The sequence below is a fragment of the Miniopterus natalensis genome, chromosome 2 (genome assembly GCF_054644295.1).
Source record: "Miniopterus natalensis isolate mMinNat1 chromosome 2, mMinNat1.hap1, whole genome shotgun sequence".
Classification (NCBI taxonomy): domain Eukaryota; kingdom Metazoa; phylum Chordata; class Mammalia; order Chiroptera; family Miniopteridae; genus Miniopterus; species Miniopterus natalensis.
Window position 1 is genome coordinate 172739631 of NC_142082.1, and position 23595 is coordinate 172763225.

The following is a 23595-nucleotide window of genomic DNA, read 5'->3' on the forward strand; positions in this document are numbered from 1 at the left end:
CAATTTGACAAATATTTACAGGGTGCCCATTACGGGCCAGGCACTGGACTAAATGTTGGGAGATGTGCTCTCTCCTGGAGCTTATGTGCAAGAAGTTAAAAGCAGACAATAAATAAGTAAATATAATAAGTAGCATGAAAACTTTGAAATGGGTGGCATTTCAGAGATAGACTGGGAAGGGGTGGGGGTGAGTTCAAACTGAGATGGAATGGTCAGGGAAAGTGTCACCAAGAAGCTGAAGTTTGAACAGAGGTGACGAAAGGGAGCCAGTGTGGGCCGATGCACATGCAGAGATGAGCTGTCAGACTCCAGCAAATTCTCCAGATAATCATCTCCCCCATTAACCAGCCCCCACAATTTACATTTTGGACATTTTTGCAAGAACTTTTCCATGCTATGTTACCAAATTTCCTGCCTTATTAAACAGATCGTTGTATTAGGAGGAAAATTTGGGTGGCTTTGTCCCTATGTCTGTCACAGCAAGATTTTTATCAATAGTTTGAATAATGACCTATATCAGTCAGGGTCTAATCAGAAAAACAAAAATCCCACATAAGTTGAAGAGGGAACATTTAATATAAAAAACCCACTGGGACAGAGGATTGGAGGAATGTAGGACTGGCTAGTGAAGAGTAAGGAGAACTGTAAAGAAGAGAGGAATAACAGGTGTTGGGAGCAGTCACCACCCCTGGAGAGACTCCCCCCAACAAAGCTGAGATGGACCCTGTTGGGCGGGGTGCAGATGTGGTTCACTAGCCAGCAGGGCCGTTGGCTGGGGTTCCTTGCCAGCAGGCCTCTGGGAACCTGCCCTTTCAGTACTGGAAGAAGCTGCCTGGAGAGGTCCAAGGATGCCATTCGAGCAGCACTACTCTATGAGGCTGTTCAAGGGGCTCCTGCCCTTGGGGAGGTGCCATGTGCCACTGGCTACCATGCACTGCAGGAGCTGGGTGCCACAGAAGCCACGTGTTGCAGAAGCCTGCTGAGAGGAGCATGCTGGTACCAGGGAGACACACTCTTCCCTCCTCCAGTGTCCCTCCAGGGCCTTCTGTTAACGCTTAACATTGTGCCATCTGGCAAAGGAGAAATATTTGCAAGGTCCAACTCCATTCTTGCAAAGCAGGCAGTTAAGTACCTTTGGAGCAAAGGGGCAATAAATTGATAACTGGCACTTAGCCCGAACAGCCTGCTCATCAAGCTTTCAGGTGGGGTGGAGACTGGAAGGAGGCATTAAATATGTTCATCATTGCAGTCAAGAGCCTAGCTGATCCCGGGGATCCGGGAATCTCAGCCAGATCCAACAAGATGACATTTGATAGTTTGTAAATGTAAAGTCTTACACTTACATTCAGCAAAGCAACCACCCTGGTGCTGTGGAGAAATGTTGCTCAACATCAGGGAGGAACAGACTGGAGAGGTTTAGTGGAATGGAGCTCAGCGTGAGTCACTAGTTCAGTGAAGCTGCCAAAAACTACTTAGATCCCAGGCTGCATAAATTGAAATATAATAGGGAGAAATTGACAGTTACTTAGTCCAGATCTGAATATACCTAGAATAATATTTTCAGTGAGAGTCCGTGTGGGTGGGAATGATGACAGTGAACCTGATTTAGGTCTGACTTACCTTCAGCAGTGTGGTGGGTTAGCACGTCCTCATATTCTCTGCAGCATCACCCATCTTTGAGACACCCCCTCTGCATAAAGTCCCCCATGACCATTCTAGCTTAAAGGAACCAGTCCCTCTGTATTCATATGGCAATTGTTTCGGTGTGTTTATTTGATAATTAATCATTTACAACTCTTCTCTTATTACCTTGGGTTATTTATTTTCAATGACATTATGAAAATTCTACCAACTAAAGAGAACCACTGTTAACATTTTGGTGTGCTAAATAATTTAAATATTACATTAGTTGATTCTTGATATTTATCCCCTATTTGTCCATGTGATTTTTAAAACAAATGTAGGATGCACTACACTTACTGTTTATCATACATTTTTATCAGTGAACATTGTTTCTTGAACATACTAGAAAATAAGTGAATGGGAGTGAAATGATATGGCAGCAGCTATTCTAGATTATTTCATATAAAATGGAAATCATTTTTTTAAATATTGCCTTTGCTAAATTGGTATTATAATTTGCAGCACACCTCATAACTCACTGTGATGCACTAGTGTGCTGAGAATCTTCATCTGAAAACTACAAGTGTAGATAACAGGCTCCTTAATTGTAAATAAGTCCCCTTATTTGTCTTTGTATCATCTTTGCCTAGCACAGTATCTGGCATATGACAGAAGTGTTGTTGAATTGAATTGGAAATCTTTTAACATGATCAATGTCCAACTATAGCATCCTTATACAGTAAAAAAACTGTGTATAATGAAGCCATATAGCAATTACTGTGCTTAATTTTTCATCTCAAATGTGGGCTATTTTTACAACTAGTCAAGATGGAGACAAAAGAAGGGCAGAGACAGTGTTTTTTAAATGTTCTGAAAGAGCACAGGGAGTATAATATCACTAGTAAGAAATGATCTTTTCTTACTAGCTTGATCGTTTGACGAAAAATAGAGAATTCTACTCAAGAACCCCCAGTGCTTTGAAAATAAGTAATGATGAACTGAAAAATTAGAGATAGCCAGTTACAAAGTGAATTATTAACCCAGGATTAGGCATTATGCTAAAAATATGAAATAAAACTACAAATGCTCTGTTAAGCCAATGTCTCATTGTCATCTTTGGTTTCATTAATAAAAGAAACAACATATTAGAAAAAATTTAATTTACTGATAGAATTAATGTTTATCCAATGTTATTTTCTGCCTGAAACTTTTTCTGAAAGTATCTTGCAGGAACCAGCATTGATTAGAGATAACAAAAGATACTGATTTATAAACACGATTCATAAGAGAATTTCATTGGAATATAAACTACCACTATGTAAGTTTTTCAGCTTCACTCTGAATTTATTATAACTGAAAATCAAACCTGTTGAAATTCATTTTCAAAATACAGCAATTGATAGATCAACAGAGATTTATTTAACAATGTAAATGCATAAAATAAGCCTTGAAGTTGATTTTCAAAATTGGTGCTCAGAGGGGAAGTTAGTAAACTGATAGACTTCAAATATTAACTACTTTCTTACTTTGCAAGACTTTGATAAACTGTGATAAACTTACAAAGGGCATCAGCAGAGTCCCTTCTTAGGTCCATGTGAATCCTGTTTTTTCTAATATCTGGAATGTTTGAAAGTTATTGATGAGATATGTGAAATTCTCAATAGTAACTCCAGGAAATCAAAGCTTTCTACACATTTATTCATTACAAAGGTATTTATTGAGAGCCTCCTGTGTACTAGATAAAATACAAAGCCCTGTGGATATTTGTATTTCAGATGCTTTCCTTAGACATTTAGTGTTAATGTCAAGCATCTTAAAGCATGTTACTGTGTTTCTATGATTAAAAGTACCTAAACATTGATTGATACTCCATCAATACAGAATAAATCCATGCATGTTCCATTTTCCAGTTAGGCTAAGACTGGACTCTAATCAGGATCTAAGCATAGAGAGCATTTCTTTATAAACTACTTGAGAGACATCCTTCCAGTCATCCTCTCTCGGATACATTTCAGGAGGTAGCATAAATCTCAATCTGAAAGAAACTTTAAAGATCAACACATTAAACTTCCACTGCTGGCCAAGATGGAGCAGCAGGCACAAGATTTTCTGTCCCACCTGAAACAATAAAAAAAGGAAAAACAGAAAAAAATGTACTAGTTAATCTGATTGTGTGTATATGTGTGAAATTAAATTTATACTTTAAAATCTTCTAACAGAGAAAACTCCAGGCCCAGATTATTTCACTGGTGAACTCTATCCGCCATTCAAGAAAGAAGTAATACCAATTCTATAAGAGTCTTTCACAAAACTGAGTAATAGAGATTATTTCCTATCTTATTCTATGAGGGTTATATTACCTAGGTACCAAAACCAGGCAAAGACAATAGTAAAAAAGAAAATTACAAATTGATAGCCTCTATGAATATAGGTGCAAACATAATAAACAAAGTTTAGCAAACAAAATCCAACAATATATATAAGAAGTATAATAGATCATGACCAAGTAGGGTTTATCCAATCAATTAATGTAATTCACCGTATTAGCAAAGTAAAAAAGGAAAGCCAGAAGATCATCTCTACAGGCACAGAAAAAGCATTTGACAAAGTCCTGCATGTGTTCCTGATAAAAACGCAGCAAACTACAAATAGAAAGGAACTTCCTCAACCTTATAACATGCATCTATGAAATACTTATAGTTAACATTATACTTAATGGTAAAAGACAGAGCACTTTCCCCCTTAGATAAGAAACAGTTCAAGTATGTCTGCTCATATATTCATCATTTTACTAGCCTATGCAATAAAACAAGAAAAGAAGTAAAACTGCCTTTCTCCTCAGATGACTTGATCATCTATATAGAAACTCCATTTTATGGGTGAGAAAATTGAGGCCCGAAGACAAGAGGACTTTTCCAAAGTGATACTACTTGTTCAGTACACAAGAGTCAGACTTGTCCACATTAGAAGCTTCTGGATAAAAATAGAAGAGCTCCTGGTGGAAAATCATGTTTTTTTATGATACCTTTGCCCACTCATATAAGTATATTCCAGTCTCTATGCCAGCCTCTGTACCAGGTGTACTTCATTGTTTTCTGTTTAAAAATTCCCAGGTCTTGATTCCAGCTTCCTAGCAAATAGCAATGTTCTCTCTAAACTGTTGGTGTTCCCAAGTGGGTTCACCTCACTTTCGAAAACCGAGATGGTTTTCTCCTGAAAGTACCACCCTTACATTAGTCTTGAGTATTGTGAGAGCTGAAACTCTGCATTAATGCGAACTGGACCTTATGTCATTTTAGGTCTGAATCGTTTGCTTACCAATGGCTCCTATGAAGCTGCTTTCCCTCTGCACGAGGTATGTCCTGCCCATTGTCCGTCTCCCAGTTTCTTGTTCTTAAATCAGCTTCTGGAGATAGTCATTAATTGAGTTTGTTGATATGACATTTGTTCAGAATGAATTTAATTTGTTCAGTAGATAATTAGGCCTACTTGCCTTGTGCCCCAGCATCGTTTGGTTTATTTCTGTGTGTCTTTTTATGTAATTCCAAGAATACTTGAAACAGGAGTCACTCAGCATGAATTCAGAGGAATAGCTGAGGGACTCCAAGTCATAAAATTAAAGAGGCATTGAAAATTTGCATGAGGCACCAGACCCAGGGGGGAAATGTTCCTGAAATATATAGGCTCTGCAACAAAGAAACGCATGGTTATTCTTTAAAGAGTGGGAAGAAGCCATCTTGCAAAGTCTCTGGTAACCAAAGGGTGAAAAATGGAAATTAATGGTAGTGTACTTATCATTGCTCTTTAAAGAGATGTGCAATCTGATTTTTCAAAGCGTACTATTACTTTTTTTCTTATTTACTACATGCTCTTTGCCATATATTAGAACTTTCATAAAAGTAACTGTGGTTACCCTTAACTCCATGTCCCCATTAGATCTTGGGTTACTTCACCCAGAGTTCTCCTTACAGATGGATTTTTCATTATTGGTGAAACTGTTATCTTTCTCATAGCATTGTGCCCCTGCGCCGTACTGGTCACTGTGTGGCACAGAGAATAAAAGATAAATATGGTGCGTGCCCTCTAGGACATCACAACCTACCGGGAGGAAACTATTGTTAGAATGATTTCCAGAACAGTTTTCTACTAGAAACAATGTTAACAGTTTGCCAAGAAACTTTAGAGGACAATTCACCTGTCCCCACGTGGCAAGTCTTCTCTTTTGTCTAACAGTTTTCTTCCCTTGGTTTCAAACACCATGAGGACGTAAAAGGTGACTTAGAGTTTTTAGAACTTTATTCATAACAAAACTAGTTGCTTTGGTCTGAGACCCTATTTATAGTCTACCATGAAACGTTTATGGAATGATCCTTTTAGTATCACAGAAGGAAAGTCTTTGACGGAAAGGTTTTCTAGAGCCACACAGAGGTGTTTCTGAGCTCTAAAGACAGATTTCCCACCAGAACAGCACATGGCTTCCTGGAGTTATTAGTTGGCATTGCCAAAAAAGAGTTTTGGTGGGTGCTGCGCCCGCCCACTGCCTAGCCCTCGCCCATGGTAAGAGCAGTGTCTGAGCAGTGGTAGGTGGGCAGAAGTGTCTGTGCAGGTGAAGGGGTGGCGGGCACGAGGGGGTCTGAGGAGACGCAGCTGTGAAGCCCCATGGAGTAAGCCAGGGCCTTCTCTGTGGTTTTCATGTCTTGGCAAAGCCCTATGTTTTAAGAGAATGTCCAAATTAATAGCAGCTGCAACAACATAATTGCTCTTTTGCCTTTTTACTCTCAGTTTAACTTGATTAGAAATTATTTAACCTCATAACCTTCAGGGACAGGAAGGCAGGGAGGGCAAATATTAGTGCCCTTGTTTCATGTTAAAATTTTAAAGAAATTTAGAAGTTGAGAGAAAGGTTAGCCCCCCTCTAGTCACACAGGGAGTTGGTGGTTGAGCTGAGACTAGAACCCGAGTTTCTTGTCCCCCTGCCCCGTTTACTTTCCACTAAAAAAGGACTTCTCGGGTTAAAGGACTTCCCAGTAATTACCTCACCTCCAGGAAGTGCCTTTTCTGTTTGTGAAGCTAGCATTGCCACTAACGAAACTCAGAAAACCCCACCTCGGTGGCCCTTGGTCTCCTCATGTGTACAATGAGGAGGTAGAATTAGTTTTGAATTTTTAATTTTCAAGTGACTTCCAGCTTTTACATTCTAACACTGTCTCATAGACAAGGCCATGTGACAAGGAGCCACTACCGCTGTTTACCAAATAGCCTTGACTTAGCAAAGAGAACTAATAGGTCTTGGGTGCAGCCTCTGAGCAAGTCACTTTATTCATTTAAACCACAGAAGAAGCCTCATGAGACAGATACTATTAGCTCCATTATGAACTAGGAACCCAAGGCTCAGAGAGCTTAAGGTCTCCTCACTGCACAGTAACAGAACTGAATCTGAACTCAGCTCCAACCTGCAGATTCTAGCAAACACGTGCTTCTTACTGCACAGGATCATCAACAAGATAATGTCCAGAATGACTAACCAAACTTCTTTCCCTTCAATAGTACGGATCCATTTTTTCTCATACCTCTATGGCTACTCTTGCCATCAGAGACTAGTATTCTTGTTAACGTTCCTTGTGGCTTCTGTGGGCCTCACCTCACCAGCAGTGTGTTTTCCTCCCAGGGAGGTTACAGGAGTAAAAACTCCATTAGAACCCATGGAGCGGAAAACCACCGACACCTGCTCTATGAGTGCTGGGCCTCCTGGGGCGTGTGGTACAAATACCAGCCTTTGGATCTCGTAAGGTGAGTTTTTAACCAACTGTATTTCTAAAGCTTGTACAAGATGATTAGAACAGACTGTCTGCTGGGACAAGAAAAACCAGTCTGAGGCGCACAGCTCTTGCTCACATCTGGCGTCTTTCCAGGAAGGCAGCTGTCAGGGGCCATGGGTCATTCTTGGTAAACCAGACCTCCCTCCGACAAGGGTGTGTTTCCCAAATAGGCCTGCGGAAGGGGCCTGTGAGATCAGCCAGGTCTCCCACAAGACTCCATAAGGAGCGTGTCACCATGTGACTTGCTGACAAATTATCAGTAGCAACTGTAGAGAGGCGACACTGCTGACATATATTAAGTGACAGATGGAACATTAGTTACTATGATGTAAGTAAGAAATACGTGGTGCAGTCATGCTAATAAATTTCATGTTCATTTCAATTGTCACTTGAAACTATAACCTTTATAGATTGTTTTAATACTTCAGGTCAAAAGAGTAGATCCTCTTTTAATCAATAATAATTGCGCAGTGAGAATGTATTTTTTTAAGTGTCTATATATGCCCAACTTTCTGTCATGGTTGTGTTCTACTCTGACATCTCATTATTTATTTAGAAGACTGGTTATTAAAACTGGGTAGCAACAGTCCACACCTCATGGATTTCTTATTAAAGAGAAAGTCATGTCTCATTTCCTAGACTAGCTGGATTTGTCTCACTTTCACGGGGGCCCTCAAAAAGTGAGCCCAGAGGAAAGTGAAATAGTAAGACAACTCATTTACGTTTCATCTCCCTGGGTAGTCATTCTTCCTGCCAGAGTCCTTGCTACCAAGTATTTACTACTGTTGACTAAAGGACGTTGATGAATTGTGTCCCATTCTTTGTGTTGGTAAAATAAGTGATCCAGATGATTTGTGTGAGTGGAAAATATTTCCTGAGATGAGATCATTTTCCATTGACCAGTTTTAATACAAGATAAAACAATGGGGGGTGGGGTAGGGAATAAGAGCAAATTCTCTTCCCAGCCTCAGTTTTGTATTACCCGATTACAGTGCTTAAAAATTACAGAAAGCTCATGGAGGCAAAACATATCTTGTTCATGACCGTGTTTTGATTAATACTTTGCAGTTTGTCAGTGAGTATTAATAGCTGCCATTGTGTTTCTAGTATGATGCTAAGTACTATTGGCAAAGACACACAGAAGCCACAGTCTCTGGCTTTGAGAAACTCTTGGTTTCCTTCAGGGAAACAGGCCCTGCATACTTGAGACAACTATGAAACAATACAAGACTATGCACAATTACGTAAAATGTCTGATGGAGGTGGTAAGTTTTACAAGAATTCAGAAAATTGGAAAGGATGTGCCTCTGTGGAAGGCTCTGTGGAGCTGAGCCCTGAACAAGCAGTGGGACTGGTGTTGGCAAAGGAAAGGGAGAGGAAAAGCACAAGCGAGATTTGAGTAGCGTGAGGTGTGGAGCATCTAGAGAAACTCATCTCTAAAACAGTTCTTGTCCTATAAATTGTGCTTCCTCCACATCTCTCGAATCTGGCCACACCCAGCCTCTCTCCTCCACCATACTGCTTCCTTCCCCTGTCACCTAGACTATGTCTGTGTCCCCTACTTGGTCTCCCTTTCCCCACTCTGGCCCCTTCCAATCCGTACTCTTCCCTGCAGAAAACAGAGTGACCTTTTTGGAATGTGAATCTGATCATGTCCCTTGATCGTTAAAACTCTCTCATGAGTTTCTATTTCTCTCAGGACAAAGATTGATGCATTTAGCATGTTCTCTGCAAGACCCACTGAGGCCCAGCCCTCACCTACCTCACGCCCACCTCTTGTTCTCAGTGTTCCAGTCACACTGCCCTTAATTCATTTGGTCCCTCCTACCACAGGACCTTTGTACACACCATTTCCTCTGCTGGAAACTATCTTATCACCAACCCTACCTACCTAACTCACTGTCATCAGCACAACAGTCACCTTCTCAAAGAAGGCTTCCCTGACTAGGGTGGTCAAATGGGCTTGTTATATATGCTAATAAAATGGTAATCCTCTTCCTTTTAGCTCTTTTCCCAGTTTTGTCATCATAAACTTATTTCTTTAATTGATATACATGAATCTCCTCTATTATCTTGCAAGCTTCGTAGGAGCAGGGACCAAGCTTATTTTTCTCACCAATGTATCCTCAGCACCTAGCACAGTATTTGGTACATAGTAGGTATTTTTTATTTGTTGAATGAATATATAAATATATGTATATAAGGGTATGCTGAAAAAGCCTTCAGGGAGGGGAAAGTTTCTATTGGGACACCGTGGAAGATGGGATAAATAAATAATCTCATGCTCTTAGGAGCCATTGGACATTCTAAGAGGAAAGCAGCAAGCAGCCAGTATTTAGAAGCAGATGATCAACATTTGTTTAGAATGAGATTGAAAAAACTAATTAGAATATTCTTATGTTGAGCTAAGAAATGACTGCCTCCTGTGTCATGAAATATAGCAGATGAAAGGCACAGAAAGCACAATTTGGTTTATATTCTAACATAAGTTGATTGATCATGTTATTGACATTTAAGAAATAAAATCAAGGAATATCTTGAACACTTTCAAACTTCATAGAGCACAGGATACTAGGCAGGCTGGTTGGCCTCAGAAAAATATTCATAGAGGCAGATATTGAAGCCTGTGAAAAGTCACCATGTAAAAGAGGGACCTGCTCTAAGTATCTATTCATGTTGGCTCTCAGTAATTACAGGTGTGTGTTTTCTTTCCAGTATCATGTGATTCTAGCGTTGTCAACATCTAGTAAAGCTACAAAATACTGAAAGGAATATTTAAAGTTTTTAAACCAATAATAAGTTTGTTTTCTATTTTAAAAAGAAATATATGATGATAATACATGCATTACAAATAAGCATACACTCAGAAATGGCAAAAATGAGGTGTTGGCACCAGCTCTTCAAATTCTGGGTTTGTATTAATAACAGTGTTACTACATATTCCTGAATAAGATTGGATTTACTCTGTTTTCTCAGAGAAGGCTTGTGTATGTCCTTTTATAAAGGGGTCATTCTATTTCTGATAGAGTAGTAGAAGAAGCTTAAGCCCAAAGCCTAGATTGGGTCACATTTTCCATCCCCTTGGCTTACCTTGTCTACGTGTTATCTGCAAGACCACTACAAAATAAAAGACTGAGCAAAGTGTTACAGTGCTTAACCCTCAACACTTCACCATGACCTGTAAGGCTGCTGTGTCTCAAACAGGCGGTATTTTGGAGAGAAGATTGGCCTGTATTTTGCCTGGTTGGGGTGGTACACCGGCATGCTCTTCCCAGCTGCCTTCATTGGACTGTTTGTCTTTTTGTATGGAGTCATCACTCTGGATCACTGCCAAGTCAGGTACGGGGAGCTTGGGGGAGGCTGCCTTTGCTAATATTTAAAGATGGGTGTTGGTGCTTTGGGGGTGTTCGCAGACCATGGGCCCTCTTAGCTTTTCCTTCTAACTTCCTTCTGGGTCTCTTCTGGAAAAATTCAAAAGGCTCAACTTACTAAGTCTCTCCATCCATTGCCCTCGCTGCTGTGGTCTCCAGCTACGAAGGAAGCAAAATTTGGATTTCTGGACATATAGCCATGATATGTCCACAGAACAAATCACTTTCATTCACTGGCCAAAATGTGCTCTTTCTGACTTGCACTTTTTTCTCTCTGTTAACCTGCAAAATAGTGGGTTAACAGTAATTCTGTATGAATTCTGTGTTTTTACAAGGACCCTTTCAACCTAAACCAGAAAGCCATCTCGCCCACATGCTGGGGTCTTCCTAATGATTCAGTGTTGATGACCATTATCTTGGCTCCCTCACCAAAATAGAGTTTAAGGTATCCATAGAGCTATTGCAAGGCTGGACAGTGCTCTTAAAAAATACACGTGCCTTTTAGAATTGATCACAAAATAAAACTGATTGTCCTTGGCCAGGGTGTTTCAGTTGGTTGGAGCATTATTCTGTACACCAAAGGGTGGAGGGTTAGATTCTTGGTCAGGGTGTGTGCGGGAGGCAACTGATCAATGTTTCTCTCTCTCTTTCTCTTCCTCTCTCTCCCCCCTCCCCCTCCCCACCTTTCCTCTCTCTAAAAAAGAAAATAAATTTAAAAAAAATTTTTTTAAGTGATTAATCATCCTGCCTAAAAATATATTTTACTTTCTGGTAAAATTGTTAATGAGATGTAGCTTTCTCCCAGAACTAATCCCTAATATTTTTATTTATTCCTCCATTATTAATTGTAACTTATGCATATAGTAATTGAGGCAGGTGTTCTTAGGCATCACATTGTTCCCACAATTCAGTGTGAAATTGCTTCAAACCTGTGTGATGTTATGAATGACTTTTTCATAATTTGGGGCATGACAACCAATGTTTTGCTTCATGTATTTTCCTGAGTTTAACTTATTGATATGTAAGTCCAAGAAACAGCTTCATAAATAATTGTATCAAATTATTAAATTGTGCAGGATCTTGTTTATGTTAATAGCAGATAAGGCTAAGAAGTTTTGAAGGACAAAAATGTGATCTACTGGATCTTACTTACTGGTTGAATATTCTCATGAAATTGGAGCAGGGGAAATGCTCTTATGTCATCAAAAAGCAGTCCTTTCCTGTTCTCTTTTCCAGTAAAGAAGTCTGCCAAGCTACAGATATCATCATGTGTCCTGTGTGTGATAAATACTGTCCATTCATGAGGCTGTCAGACAGCTGCGTTTATGCCAAGGTAATTCCAAATATGCAGCATTTCAGGTGGATTGAATTTTACATACACTTTCCTGAGGAACAGAAGCCAACTGTGTTCTCTGTCATTTCTGGTCTTTGATCCTCAAGCTTATGCTGTAGGAGAGACCTACCTCCATCATTCATTATTTTAATTCTGTTATCTTTTACTATATATGTATATTAAATGAATTGGCTCTGATTATGATCACAGGAAGCTGCAGCACACAGAGTACAAAAAGCACAGTTGTTAGAGTCGGAGAAAGGTTCAGATCTTGGCTGCTCTCTTTACCACTTGTCAGTCAAGGAACAAGTTGTTTAACCTCCCCGAGCCCGTTTTCTCATTTGTAAAATGAGAACATGATACTTGTCTCACACAGTTGTCATAAAAAAAAAAATGAGATAAGATGCTGCGCTAAGTGCTTGGCAAAATGGTAATATACCAGTGAGTGAGAAGCCATCACTTTCCTCCTCCTCCTCATCATTACTGTCAAAAAGGCTTAGATCCAAGGCCAGTTCAGCTACTTTTACCTCCCTGACCCTGCACAGGTACAGCCTCTTTGAGGCTGAGCTTTCTCACCTCTGAAATGCACACCTGCCCTCTCTGCCCCATGACATGTCATGAGAGCCAAGGAAGATAGTACATGTGAAAGTGTTTTTGAAACAAAGAAACATACAGCACCATTATGTCTTTGACAGGTTATTGCATCTGCCTTCCTCACGTTATACCTTATTACTTTATTAAAATTTTAGACATATTAATCAAATTCCTATGGTGTTTTACTTAGGGGCAGTCAGCTAATGCATAGCAGTAGCTGAAGTATGGGCTGATGAGGACTTTTCTAAGACCCACTGCCTATTAACTTGCCCAGATGCCAGATACGAAAGGAATCGGCGGGTTTTATTGAACCTCTGTGATCACTGCAGCTTGGCCCTGTCCGATTACGCCGTTGGCATTGCAGAGTTTTGCACCTTATAAATGAGAGGACATCTGATAGGCAGCCCAGGAGCCCGCCCATCCATGGTGATGTTTTTAGCACTGCAGGTGGCCAGTCTATGCGGATTTTGAGCCACAGCAGCCAGCTGCGATTTTAAAATGATTTGGGCTCTTAGTATGTGTAGCAAGGAACCAAAAAAAGCACAAAATACTCTCCCTACCTTTGGAGAACATACAAATAGCCCCGAGTACATGAGGACAATTTTTGTAGAATGAGCCAGGGAAACATAGATTTTAATGAGGAACAAAGAGTTTTGTCAGTAATTTAATTTCTGTTTATAGATCGCGAGTTAAGCCTGAATGATTTGGGTACAAAAATCCTGCTTTTGGGGTATCTCAGAAGCCCATTTTGTTGTTGTTGTTGTAGTTGTTTTAGGGTATTTGTTCGTTTGTTTTTTACCTGGGAAAGCATGCCTTGAGTGAAGTCCTCTCCTTAGGAGATCCAAGATAATTCCTTAAAAGGATTATGTTTTGAGTGCTCAGATTTTATAGGGGCTCCTTTGGGCAGTTACCTTCCTAAATATAACATCTAGAATGCTAATTATATAATAAAAGCTAGGCTATAGCTATAAAAATAACTGGGCAAACTACATTTATTCTTTGTAATTCTCAGCAATTTCAAGGTTGATGTTATTATTATTCCCATTTTACTCAGAGACGCAGAGAGGTGAACATTACTCATCCATGGCCGCACAGCAGTAAGTGGCTGTGCCTCAGTTTATCTGACTACAAAACATGTCAGCATGCCATACTGAGTCACAAGGTGTTTAGATTATGGATTTTAAGTTTGGTCTTACCTAGAAACTTAGTAAAATGAAGGCTAAAAAGTCTCAGAATGACAGAATTGAAGTTGTATAGACTTTCATTTAGAAAAACTTATCGGAAATGCCAGACTGATTTCCTGGGACTGAGGACATAGGAATCATATCAGAGCCCAGATCCAATTTAATCAATGACTGCTCTGCTGATCAGGAATATTTTCTCCCCAACTCTTGTATTTGTGGGGTTCAGACACCCAGCTTTAACTGACTGAAGCAGAAGGGGACTTATTGGCTCATTTCCTTGGGAAAGACACTGGAGTAGTTCACATTATCTAAGCACAAGGGCTTCGTGGCTTAGAACTGGTCCTCCAGGCCCCCAGGTGTGGCTCTCTTGCCACCTGTCTACATGATCGTTCTGCAGACAGATGATGGGGAAGGTGGCTGCTGACTGCCATAGCTCCAGGCTTATATCTTCCTTCCTTTGTCTCCTTGAGCATATTTTTATGCTTATTTTAAATTCTTCATCTGCTGTTAAAGAATGCCTGTTTCAGAAGGTACATGTTGCCTGGTTTTGACTTTGGGGGAGGCAGCTGTCTTCTCCAGATATTCCATAATTTTGTCCTGCAGGTGCTTGTCCCATGGAGGTCACAAGCACTTTGGGTAAAGGTCAGAGGCCAGGCTCTGGGCTGTCTATCTGGTGAGTTTACAGAGAGGAGAGGACATGTCCCCGGCATCACTGTGAGCCACCACTCTTCCAGAGGGCTTTTCTGGCAGGAGATGCATTTTGAAACGTAGAAGAGGGGACACTTGGGAGGAGGCACTCTCCCTTGATTGCAATCCACCAGCCCCGGGGCTTGAGAGGGAATGTACTGAGAAGTGAAGACCCAAGGCACCTGCCCAGGCAGCACCTGCTGTCGCTGTTGGACCAAGCAGGACTCTGAGTGCCCCTGTTATTGCCCCAAGAACACCAGAACCTGTGGTTTGCCCTGTTGCAGCTGATTTCTTAGAAGGGAAAATTAATTGTCCAATGACCCTTGAGGGAGAGGCTGGAATAGAATTTAGGTATTTCTCTAACCTGTGCTCTCACTCTGCTTGGGGACCGCTACCTAACTCACCCCATATACCACCATCATCATCATCATCACCACACACACACACACACACACACACACACACACACACACACACACACACACACACACACCACCCCCCACCCCCACCCCCTCGGTTCAAGGCAACCTTCCATCTCTCCTGGAGATCCTCAGGGTCTTTGTTTGTTTTTATGTTTTGTTAGTTCCCAGAATCTACTATCTTGCCTTTCTAGGATTGATTTTGGCAGAGGGAGCCATCAGCTTCTGCCACCTTACCATGTCAGTGGGAACCAGATGTCCCCATTAACTCACCACCCCTCCCGATTCACATGTTCTCAAATTGGTAACTGCAGCAGAAAAATGTCTCTCTCCGAATGTTTTCACACCAGTCGCAGGGAAGGACTCAGAGTGGTTCTGTTTGAGCTATGTGCCCCCTAGTGATCTGCATGAGAGAGATCTGTTACCTGGAGAAGGAAGGAAAAAAGGTCTGAGCAACCAGCAGTTATGATAACCACAGCCCATTCCAGGATCTGCACCGATGCTGCTGGCTGCAGCTCCTGCCAGCTCCCAGGAAATACCCCGGTGGAGAGCGCGCACCCCCCAGGCCACTGGGGCTCTCGGGCCTGCTTTGATGCTGAGTGCCCAATATGCAGCCTCACGCTCCCTCTGGCATATAAAATAAATCAGCTTTAGACTTTTATCTCACGTTAGATATCTGAATGTTGCCTTCTTTCCTAATGTTAAAAAATAAAAAAGAAAGCATAAACTTTTGGAAAATTTTGAAATAGTTCACACTCTGATACAGCAGGAAAATATCTGTTTATGCTTGGCACACTCTCTGAGGGACAGTAAAGCATACTTCATAGCAAGCTATAAAGCACCCAAAAAATTAGGCTTTATGAACGTATCAGTCATCATTTCCACTTGGCATGAGATTCGTGTGATTTATCCTGGAGGCGGAAATAAGCCTGGCAGTTTTGCAGCAAGAATATTTTTGCTTTCTGCCATGGTGTTTGCAATAGAATATATTATTCTAACAATAAAGTGTTTGCTAGCTGTCTTTGTGATGTGTGTAATAGGTAAATAGTGTGATTACCCGAGGCTTTACTACAGGTGGAAGCGGATTTTGTTAATGCGCTGTTCTCTCCTCTTCATGGTGCTGGAACCCAGAGGGCAGCCCAGAAAATGCTTGCTCAAAGCTACACAAACAAAATAGCGATGTTTTCAAAGTGAATAAATGAAGCATTAAGAACAGTACTTGGGAAACCAGAAACTTTTAAAGCAGCAACAGTAATACCTACTGGTCTTGAATATATCCATCTATTAATCTGCACACGTAATAGTTTTTATAGTGCACAAAAGGAAATTCTTACTAGCGCTGTTGGGGCTGCTGATAAATGTTCAACTAGCTGATACCCACAATAAGGGAACAGATTCTTTCTTCCATATCCAAACTACTTCACAGAGGAATTCCCTTCTTGATTATGATCCAAAAGGAACATCTTCCAAAGAAACCCTGCAAAATTAATTGGATCATCACAGCTATTTTTACAGAACTTGAAAAAAAGTGTGAATTGGAATATAGCATATGAGAAGTTAGCTTAACTATGATTCATAATGTTCCCAGGTCACCCACCTTTTTGACAACGGAGCCACTGTCTTCTTTGCTGTGTTCATGGCAGTCTGGGGTAAGTGTTCCACTTCCATATAACCTGAGTTCCATCCCCTCACATGCTCTGTGATACGTTCCTTTAGAAATCAGACTTTGGATGTGAAAGTAAAAAGCTGGAGTAAATTCAGTCGCCTGTTTCATTAGACACAAGCTGGTAAATGATTCATTTGATTTATTTAAAAAGTGGTATTGTCGAGGAGAAACATGTCTAATTTCTCTTAAACCTTCAACAATTACATCAGCATTCTATTATTTGAGTAAAATTTACTTTCTATTGGAGATAAAAATAAAGCTTAGGGTACATTGGATATGGTAAGACCTAAATATCCACCTCAGTATGCATAGGACTTTCTGTTGTGAGTGGGATCTTTTCATCAGGCTAACGTATGAGTACTCACCTCTGGATTTCTTCCAATTCTGGTCAAAATGACCATCTTTATACTAGAGCTACTTAAAAAGCTGAATCGAGTCTTTCTATATAAGTTCAAGCCAACAGCCCCATAATAACAAGGTGTGATGAAACATTCACTTAAGGAATCGCTTAACCCAAAGTTACTTAACCCACGTCTTTGTAAAACTGGTGCATTTTAATGGGTTATCTTCTTAGTCAAATAATTATAAAGCTTTAATTTAATTGCATAGAAAAGAGTCTGGACAAATTCATAGTGAACAGTGAATGGTGGTTACCTTTGGAGAGGATTTGTGGAAGGGTAAGTGTGAGCAGTGATGAAAGACAGACTTTTTACACTATATATTTTCAGTTTGATTTGAATTTTTTTCAGTGATTATGTATTTTTTCTAAAATTTAAAATGCCAAATCTGGATTTTGATGTTACCAAACTCTACAGAGCTTGAGGCTTAGGCTCAGGTGGTTCCGTCTGCCTGGGATGAATATCAGAATCTTCCCCATCTTTCAGGGCCCAGCTGAAATGTCATCTGCTCCAGCCAGAAGATGTCTTTCTCCTTTGAACTTTCATAGCATTTGATTTACGTCATTGTAGGGGAACTTATAATATGCATACATATTTTATCTTCCCCTGGAGGTTTGTGGTCCTCAAGGGTCACTGGAGACCTCATGCATTTCTTTTAAAGAAGATTCATATATTGATGGATGGATGGATGGATGGATGGATGGATGGATGGATGGATGAAAGAAAAAAGGGAATGGGAAGAAAATTACCAAAAGGATTTGTTTATGCCATGAGTGTGTTTAAATGCTCTTTGATGGGTGGACATATAAAGTCTTGTTCTCTTGAGAAGGCTAGCCTACCTAGAGATCTTCAAAGGAATATTGTCCCACCCATCACAGCTCTGTTCAAGGGACATATTTTGATTTCTGTGACTTCAGCCCCTTTCAGCCAGTGGGTATTTGACCCAAGAGTAGTCAAACCCTAGGTTCCTGAGTGGCCTGGGAGAAGACCTGATGTTCTGCCTTCTCAAGAATGTGGACTGGGGAATGCAGATAGAGACAGGAAGGTAGCAGCAGAAACTGACAGGGAACGATGCAGAGACGGAAGGAAGGAGGGAGGGAGAGATTGAGATTGACCATCAGGTAGATGTAGGGACCAGGCGGAATTAGGAAAAGGCTGAAGTTATGAGAAATCAGAACCTCCAAATAAACAGAAATGAAGAACTAGTGGAAAAGATATAGAATACAGGGTGCAGGAGCCAACTGGTGGCCAACTGGGAGGAAACGTGGAACAATCCCCCAAAGAGAAGCAAAGAGAGAGTGTAGCCAAGCCATGTCGTTAGTGGGGTATCAGCGTGAAGACCCAGGGTCTCCTGTGACTAAGGTCTCTCAAGCTGCTGGCTCCCATACCCTGTCTCTGAATAGGCCCAGTCTTTATTCCCCTGCGATTCCTGCCTCCCTTGGTGGGCCTTGCAGAAAACCCTCACTATGTGTGTCTCTGTCCCTTGCAAATAAAGGAATCTACTCATTAACAGAGTTTTGGTTACCGGACTGAGCTCTCAGATCAGGAATGTGTATTTGGTTTCTCTAGACCTTATCAGTATCGGTAACCATGATCAGGAAGCATAATGAGCGATCTGGTGCTTAAATTTTGCCATGATTACAAGCGAGGAGATTTTGAAAAATATATTTATTTCTTAGACCAGTGTTCCCAACCTTTTTCAAGTCATTGCGCACAGAGAAAATGATAAGATTTGCACAGTATACAGATGCACTTGAAGGAGTCTGCTCATGGCCTGGGATAATACTGCCCGAAGGACCCTGACCCTAGCCACTCCAAGGGCTGAAGGGACTATTACCTCTTGCAGATCTATAGTCCATTCCTGGCATACCCATTGGGAAGCTCTTCTCTGGGCTACCAGTCTACTGTGTAATAAGTTAATGCTTCTATAGAGAGAATTGTATTTGGAAGAATTCACATATAAAACTCCCTTAATCACTTTAATGTTTCACTTATTTTAGATACGCTTGGACTGAAATATTTCCTTCTCCCACAGTTTTCCCTCTGAGACTATATATAAGAGTAAAGTTCTGATATAATGACATTTGTCTATAAGGCAGAGGTTGTCATCTCCCCCACCCCTCACGCAGCACCACCCTTACCAAGGGGATTGCATCCCTTCCTTGCAAGTTGGAATGTCTTATGCTGGGCATAATAGATAGGTTTTATTTTATGCCTGCCCACCTCAATTGATTGATGGGCAGTGGCTGCCTGTAAGATGGAGCTGAGAGCTTCTGAAGATGTAAGTTGGTGGATTGGAGATTTGACAGTCCTTGTACCTTGAAGGGGACTCAGTAAGACTCTGATAGATGTTTTCTAATAACCTTTGGGCACATTTTAGGTTCACTCCAGGCAATGCAAGCCTGGAATAATTCATCGTCTGAATTGCTTTGCTTTAGTTGACAACTTATTGCTTAAATCTTATATTGTTCCCAGAAAAAAAAAAATGAGAAAAAGAATGATTTACCCCAGGTGTTTCTTCGTAGCTAGGGCTATGCCTTTTGCCGAAACCCGGAATGGCCAGTAATAGCAACAGCTATAATAACAGTGTATATTATGCTCACTGTGCTGAGCATTGTACAGCATCATCTCAGTTCATCTCTGTAGCAACCTTTGAAGAAGGTACTGGCACTGTTACCCTCGTGTGATAGAGGGAGCTGAGGCAGTCGCTAGAAGGCGGCAAAGCCGAGAGTTAAACTGGCAAGTCTCAGCTCCCACACTCTACTCGTAGGATCCAGTACTGTTTGTAACCCTGTTTGTTTCTGCTTCAGAGATCTGAACTTTAAGGTAAAGTGCCCTTACGCTCATCCTGAGCCCCATTTATACTGCTTTGCAGTGGGTGTTCCATAAAAGTGTCAGTCCTGATGGAGCCCAGGTTCATGGCCTCGGGATCACCCCTTATGATTGACAAGTTGCAACATCTGCCTTCAATGCAACAATAAAGAGATGGTTTGGAGAAAAAGAGAAGCAGTGGGATTTCTTCCTCCAATAAAATAGCTTCCTTCAGTGAAATAGACATATACACTTTACATAGATATTTGCTGCGAGGAGGATTTGGGGGGACAAGGAATCACCGCCAATCAAATACTGCTAAGTTTTGTTTTTGCCTCTGCCTCTACCTGCCTCTGGCTTTTAAAAATAAATGCTCCATCAATTAGAAAGATGTTAGTAACCTAGTTTTCTGTATTCTTATATCCCGGGGGGCTTTGTCATCCTAATAAGGCTGTTCTGCCCGACTTGCAGATCAGCCTAATTTATTCTAAATGAAATCTCTAATTTTTCATTATGCATGATACAAGCCTAGTAATTCTCTGCAAATATTCCTACTTACGTTAACTTTGGCTGGGAATTCAGATGCCCAAGGATGCTTCCACAAACAGCTGTCATTCTTTGCAATGGCTTCATTATTTAGCAACACAGTTAACAGCATCACTTTATTTTAAAATGTTCATGTCTTTCTGTGCTTGTTCTAGCGACAGTTTTCCTGGAGTTTTGGAAAAGACGGCGAGCAGTGATTGCTTATGACTGGGATTTGATAGACTGGGAAGAGGAGGAGGTTTGTATCATTTATGTCAGAATTTGTTAAATAAAAAGCAAATCAGCAAGAAATACACAATCCCCTGGAGTTATCACTCCCGCTCTGTGACAGAAGTAAGGTTTACCCATAAAGCATTTTCAGTATCTGTTTTTGTAGAAAACTCCAAGCAGTATAAAAATACTAGCAGAATTAAAATTTTTTAAAAAGACATTTTGATTGCATAGTGGAATCAAAGTCCATAGCTAAGTAAATCATTTTACTTTTAGGTAGAGGCATCCAAAGGATTGGAAATAAGATTCGTTTCATTTTCTTAAATATTATCCATTTCCTTACTTCAGCGGAAGGAGGGTAATAGTTTTACAACCCTAGGCACGGGGAAGCAAACCTGGTAAGAGAACTACTCGTGGGAAATGCTTCCCTGAGCTCGCCAGGACCCTGGACAGAGCCCGCGTGTGCGCAGACTCCGCAGCGCTGCCTGAGGTGGGAAAGGCTGAGCCGAGGGAAACCACTCCTCAAGCGGCCTCCTTGGTGCGTGGTTTCCTTGGTGCGTGGCCCAAATGCAGGGCCAGCCCTGGATGGCCCGCCAGGAGCCGTAACCTCAGCCCCTCACTCCACTTTCGCCCCCATCTCCCAGCGCCGCACTCCCCTCCAGGCCAGCGCACCGCGCCCTCCTCCCGGGCCTGGCCTTCAGACTCGCGTTCTGTCAGAAGCCTCTCAAGTACCCAGGCTGGCCTTGGTCCCCACGTCCGACCCAACTCCCTTGTCAGTCGCTCCAGGCCTGGCTCTTCCACTCCTTGTCTCTTACCTCCCGAGTCCCACTTCCTGAGAGCCTGGCTGTGCCAGTAAATCAGAGAAACTAATCATGTATGACGTGATGATGGCTGTTACTGGGTGTTTTCCTTCCATGCATATATATTTTTATATGTTAAAAGGACTATTCTAGAAACATAAATGATCATTTTAGCCCCGCAGTAGGCTTGGTGGGGGAGATCATTTTGAGAGGTATTTTTGGTTTTTTTTCTTCAAATCGCGCCTCGTGACTTTTTCCCTTCTTGCCCATGAACACATGTGGGCAGTTTCAGATCTGGAAATAATACTGGGATTTTCAGGAGTCCTTATTGTTGTTGTTGCTGTTGTTTTTTATAAGGCCGCCATCATGCTTTTGTAAGTATTCCCCAGAAAACAATTTCTGGGTTTGAAGCAACTGCCCAGGTGGCCGGAGTTGACGGCAGCTTCCAGGCCGCACTGGGGACCTCCTCCCGGGTGAAGCTGTTCTGCTATTTCTTGTCACATGTGGTCGTGAGAGCGACTTTCAAATGGGATGGGAAATGTTCTTTCCTGGGAATTTGAGACACCACTAAGCAGCTGTGTCATCTGAGGCAAATTACTTTACCTTTGGACTTTTTTTTCATTTCTATAGAAAAGAGGTGGTTCTAAATTTTCCTCTTTCAGCAATACAGTGTGGCCTTAAGTAACTTTTACAAAACTAGTCTCAAAATCACTGTTGGCACTTTCGGGGCCCAGGATGTGGGTACTCTCAGGATAAACACCCCTTTAAGTCTGGAGCCCTCTTTCTTCCCAGCCCTGTTAAGAAGCTTGAACCATTTTTTGCCCTGGCTGGGTGGCCCAGTTGGTTGCAGCATCGCCCCATACACCCAAAGGTCGTGGGTTCGATCCCCAGTCAGGGCGCATACGGTAGGCAACCGATAGATGTTTCCCTGTCACATCAATGTTTCTCTCTATCTCTTCCCCCCTCTCCCTCCTTCTCTCTAAACTCAATAAAATATATGTATATGTATGTATGTATATATATACACACACACATACTCCAGTGAGGATTTAACAGAAAGAGTGAGCCAGTCTTCCACTCAGCCTACATCTGTATCTGTGCAGGAGCCTGCCCCAGTAGCCATGTGAAGTTGCAGTTCTCAGTTTGAGATTCCCTGGAGAAATGCCTCCTCTAGCCTGTGCCTCTCAGCTTGCTGTGCAGAAATGCCCAGACTTGCTGCATGCCTCTTGCAGGGGTAACTCAGGGTACTAGTCTGCCAGGGCTGCTATGAAAAGTACCACAGACTGGGTGGTTCACACAGCAGAAATGTATGGTCTTGCAGCTCTGGAGGCTGGAAGTCTGACATCAGGGCGTCGGCAGGGTTGGTTTCGGCTGTGAGGGAAGGATCTGTTCCAGGCCCCTCCCCTTGGCTTGTAGATGCCCATCTGCTCCCTGAGCCTTCTCACTGTCTTCTCTTTGTCTCTGTCTAAATTCCCTCTTCTTCTGAGAAACAGGGGCTACACTAATGGCCTCATTTTAACTTAATTACCTCTTCAAGGACCCTGTCTCCATATACAACCACATTCTGAGGTATTGGTAGTTAGAACTTCAATCTATAAAATCGTGGGGGACACAATTTAGCCCATAAGACCCAGGAAGATTGGCCTCAGTTCCTTGATGATTATTAACTCAACAACTCTTGATGACACAGCCTGATAAATGAAAAGCCTCCCATCCTGGCCGGTGTGGCTCAGTGTTTGAGCACAGTCCCATGCACCAGCAGATTGCCGGTTCAAGTCCCGATCAGGGCACATGCCTGGGTTGTGGGCTCGATACCCGATAGGGGATGCGCAGAGGGCAGCTGATCAATGTTTCTCTCTCATCGATGTTTCTCTCTCTCCCCTCTCCCTTCCTCTCTGATATCAACAAAAACATATTTTTTTTTAAAGTTTCCCAAAGAAGCAGAAGAGTCTAGGTCTGTTCTATTTATATTCTCAAGTATAAATGCCTAAAATAAAGGAAAGGAGGCAGAAGCGGTTTCTAACAGCGTTTTCCCCCGACCTTCCCCATTACCTGCCCGAGTGTCCAGACTGGGCTTCTGGATCAGGAGCCAGGCTGCCCTTCGGCCACACAGGCTGTGCCCGTCCTTCACAAC

The 23595-nt window shown here is 41.7% G+C and overlaps 1 protein-coding gene across 1 annotated transcript in view; it reads left to right on the forward strand.

Annotated features, from left to right (window-relative positions):
* Nucleotides 1-23595, forward strand: part of LOC107545102 (anoctamin-4) — a 124697-nt gene that overhangs the window by 71876 nt on the left and 29226 nt on the right. The window contains exons 8-13 of the mRNA XM_087813978.1: nt 4923-4978; nt 7292-7413; nt 10647-10781; nt 12050-12146; nt 16619-16679; nt 20607-20689. Of these exons, the coding sequence (XP_087670104.1) occupies nt 4923-4978; nt 7292-7413; nt 10647-10781; nt 12050-12146; nt 16619-16679; nt 20607-20689 (554 nt within the window). The remainder of the gene's footprint in view (nt 1-4922; nt 4979-7291; nt 7414-10646; nt 10782-12049; nt 12147-16618; nt 16680-20606; nt 20690-23595) is intronic.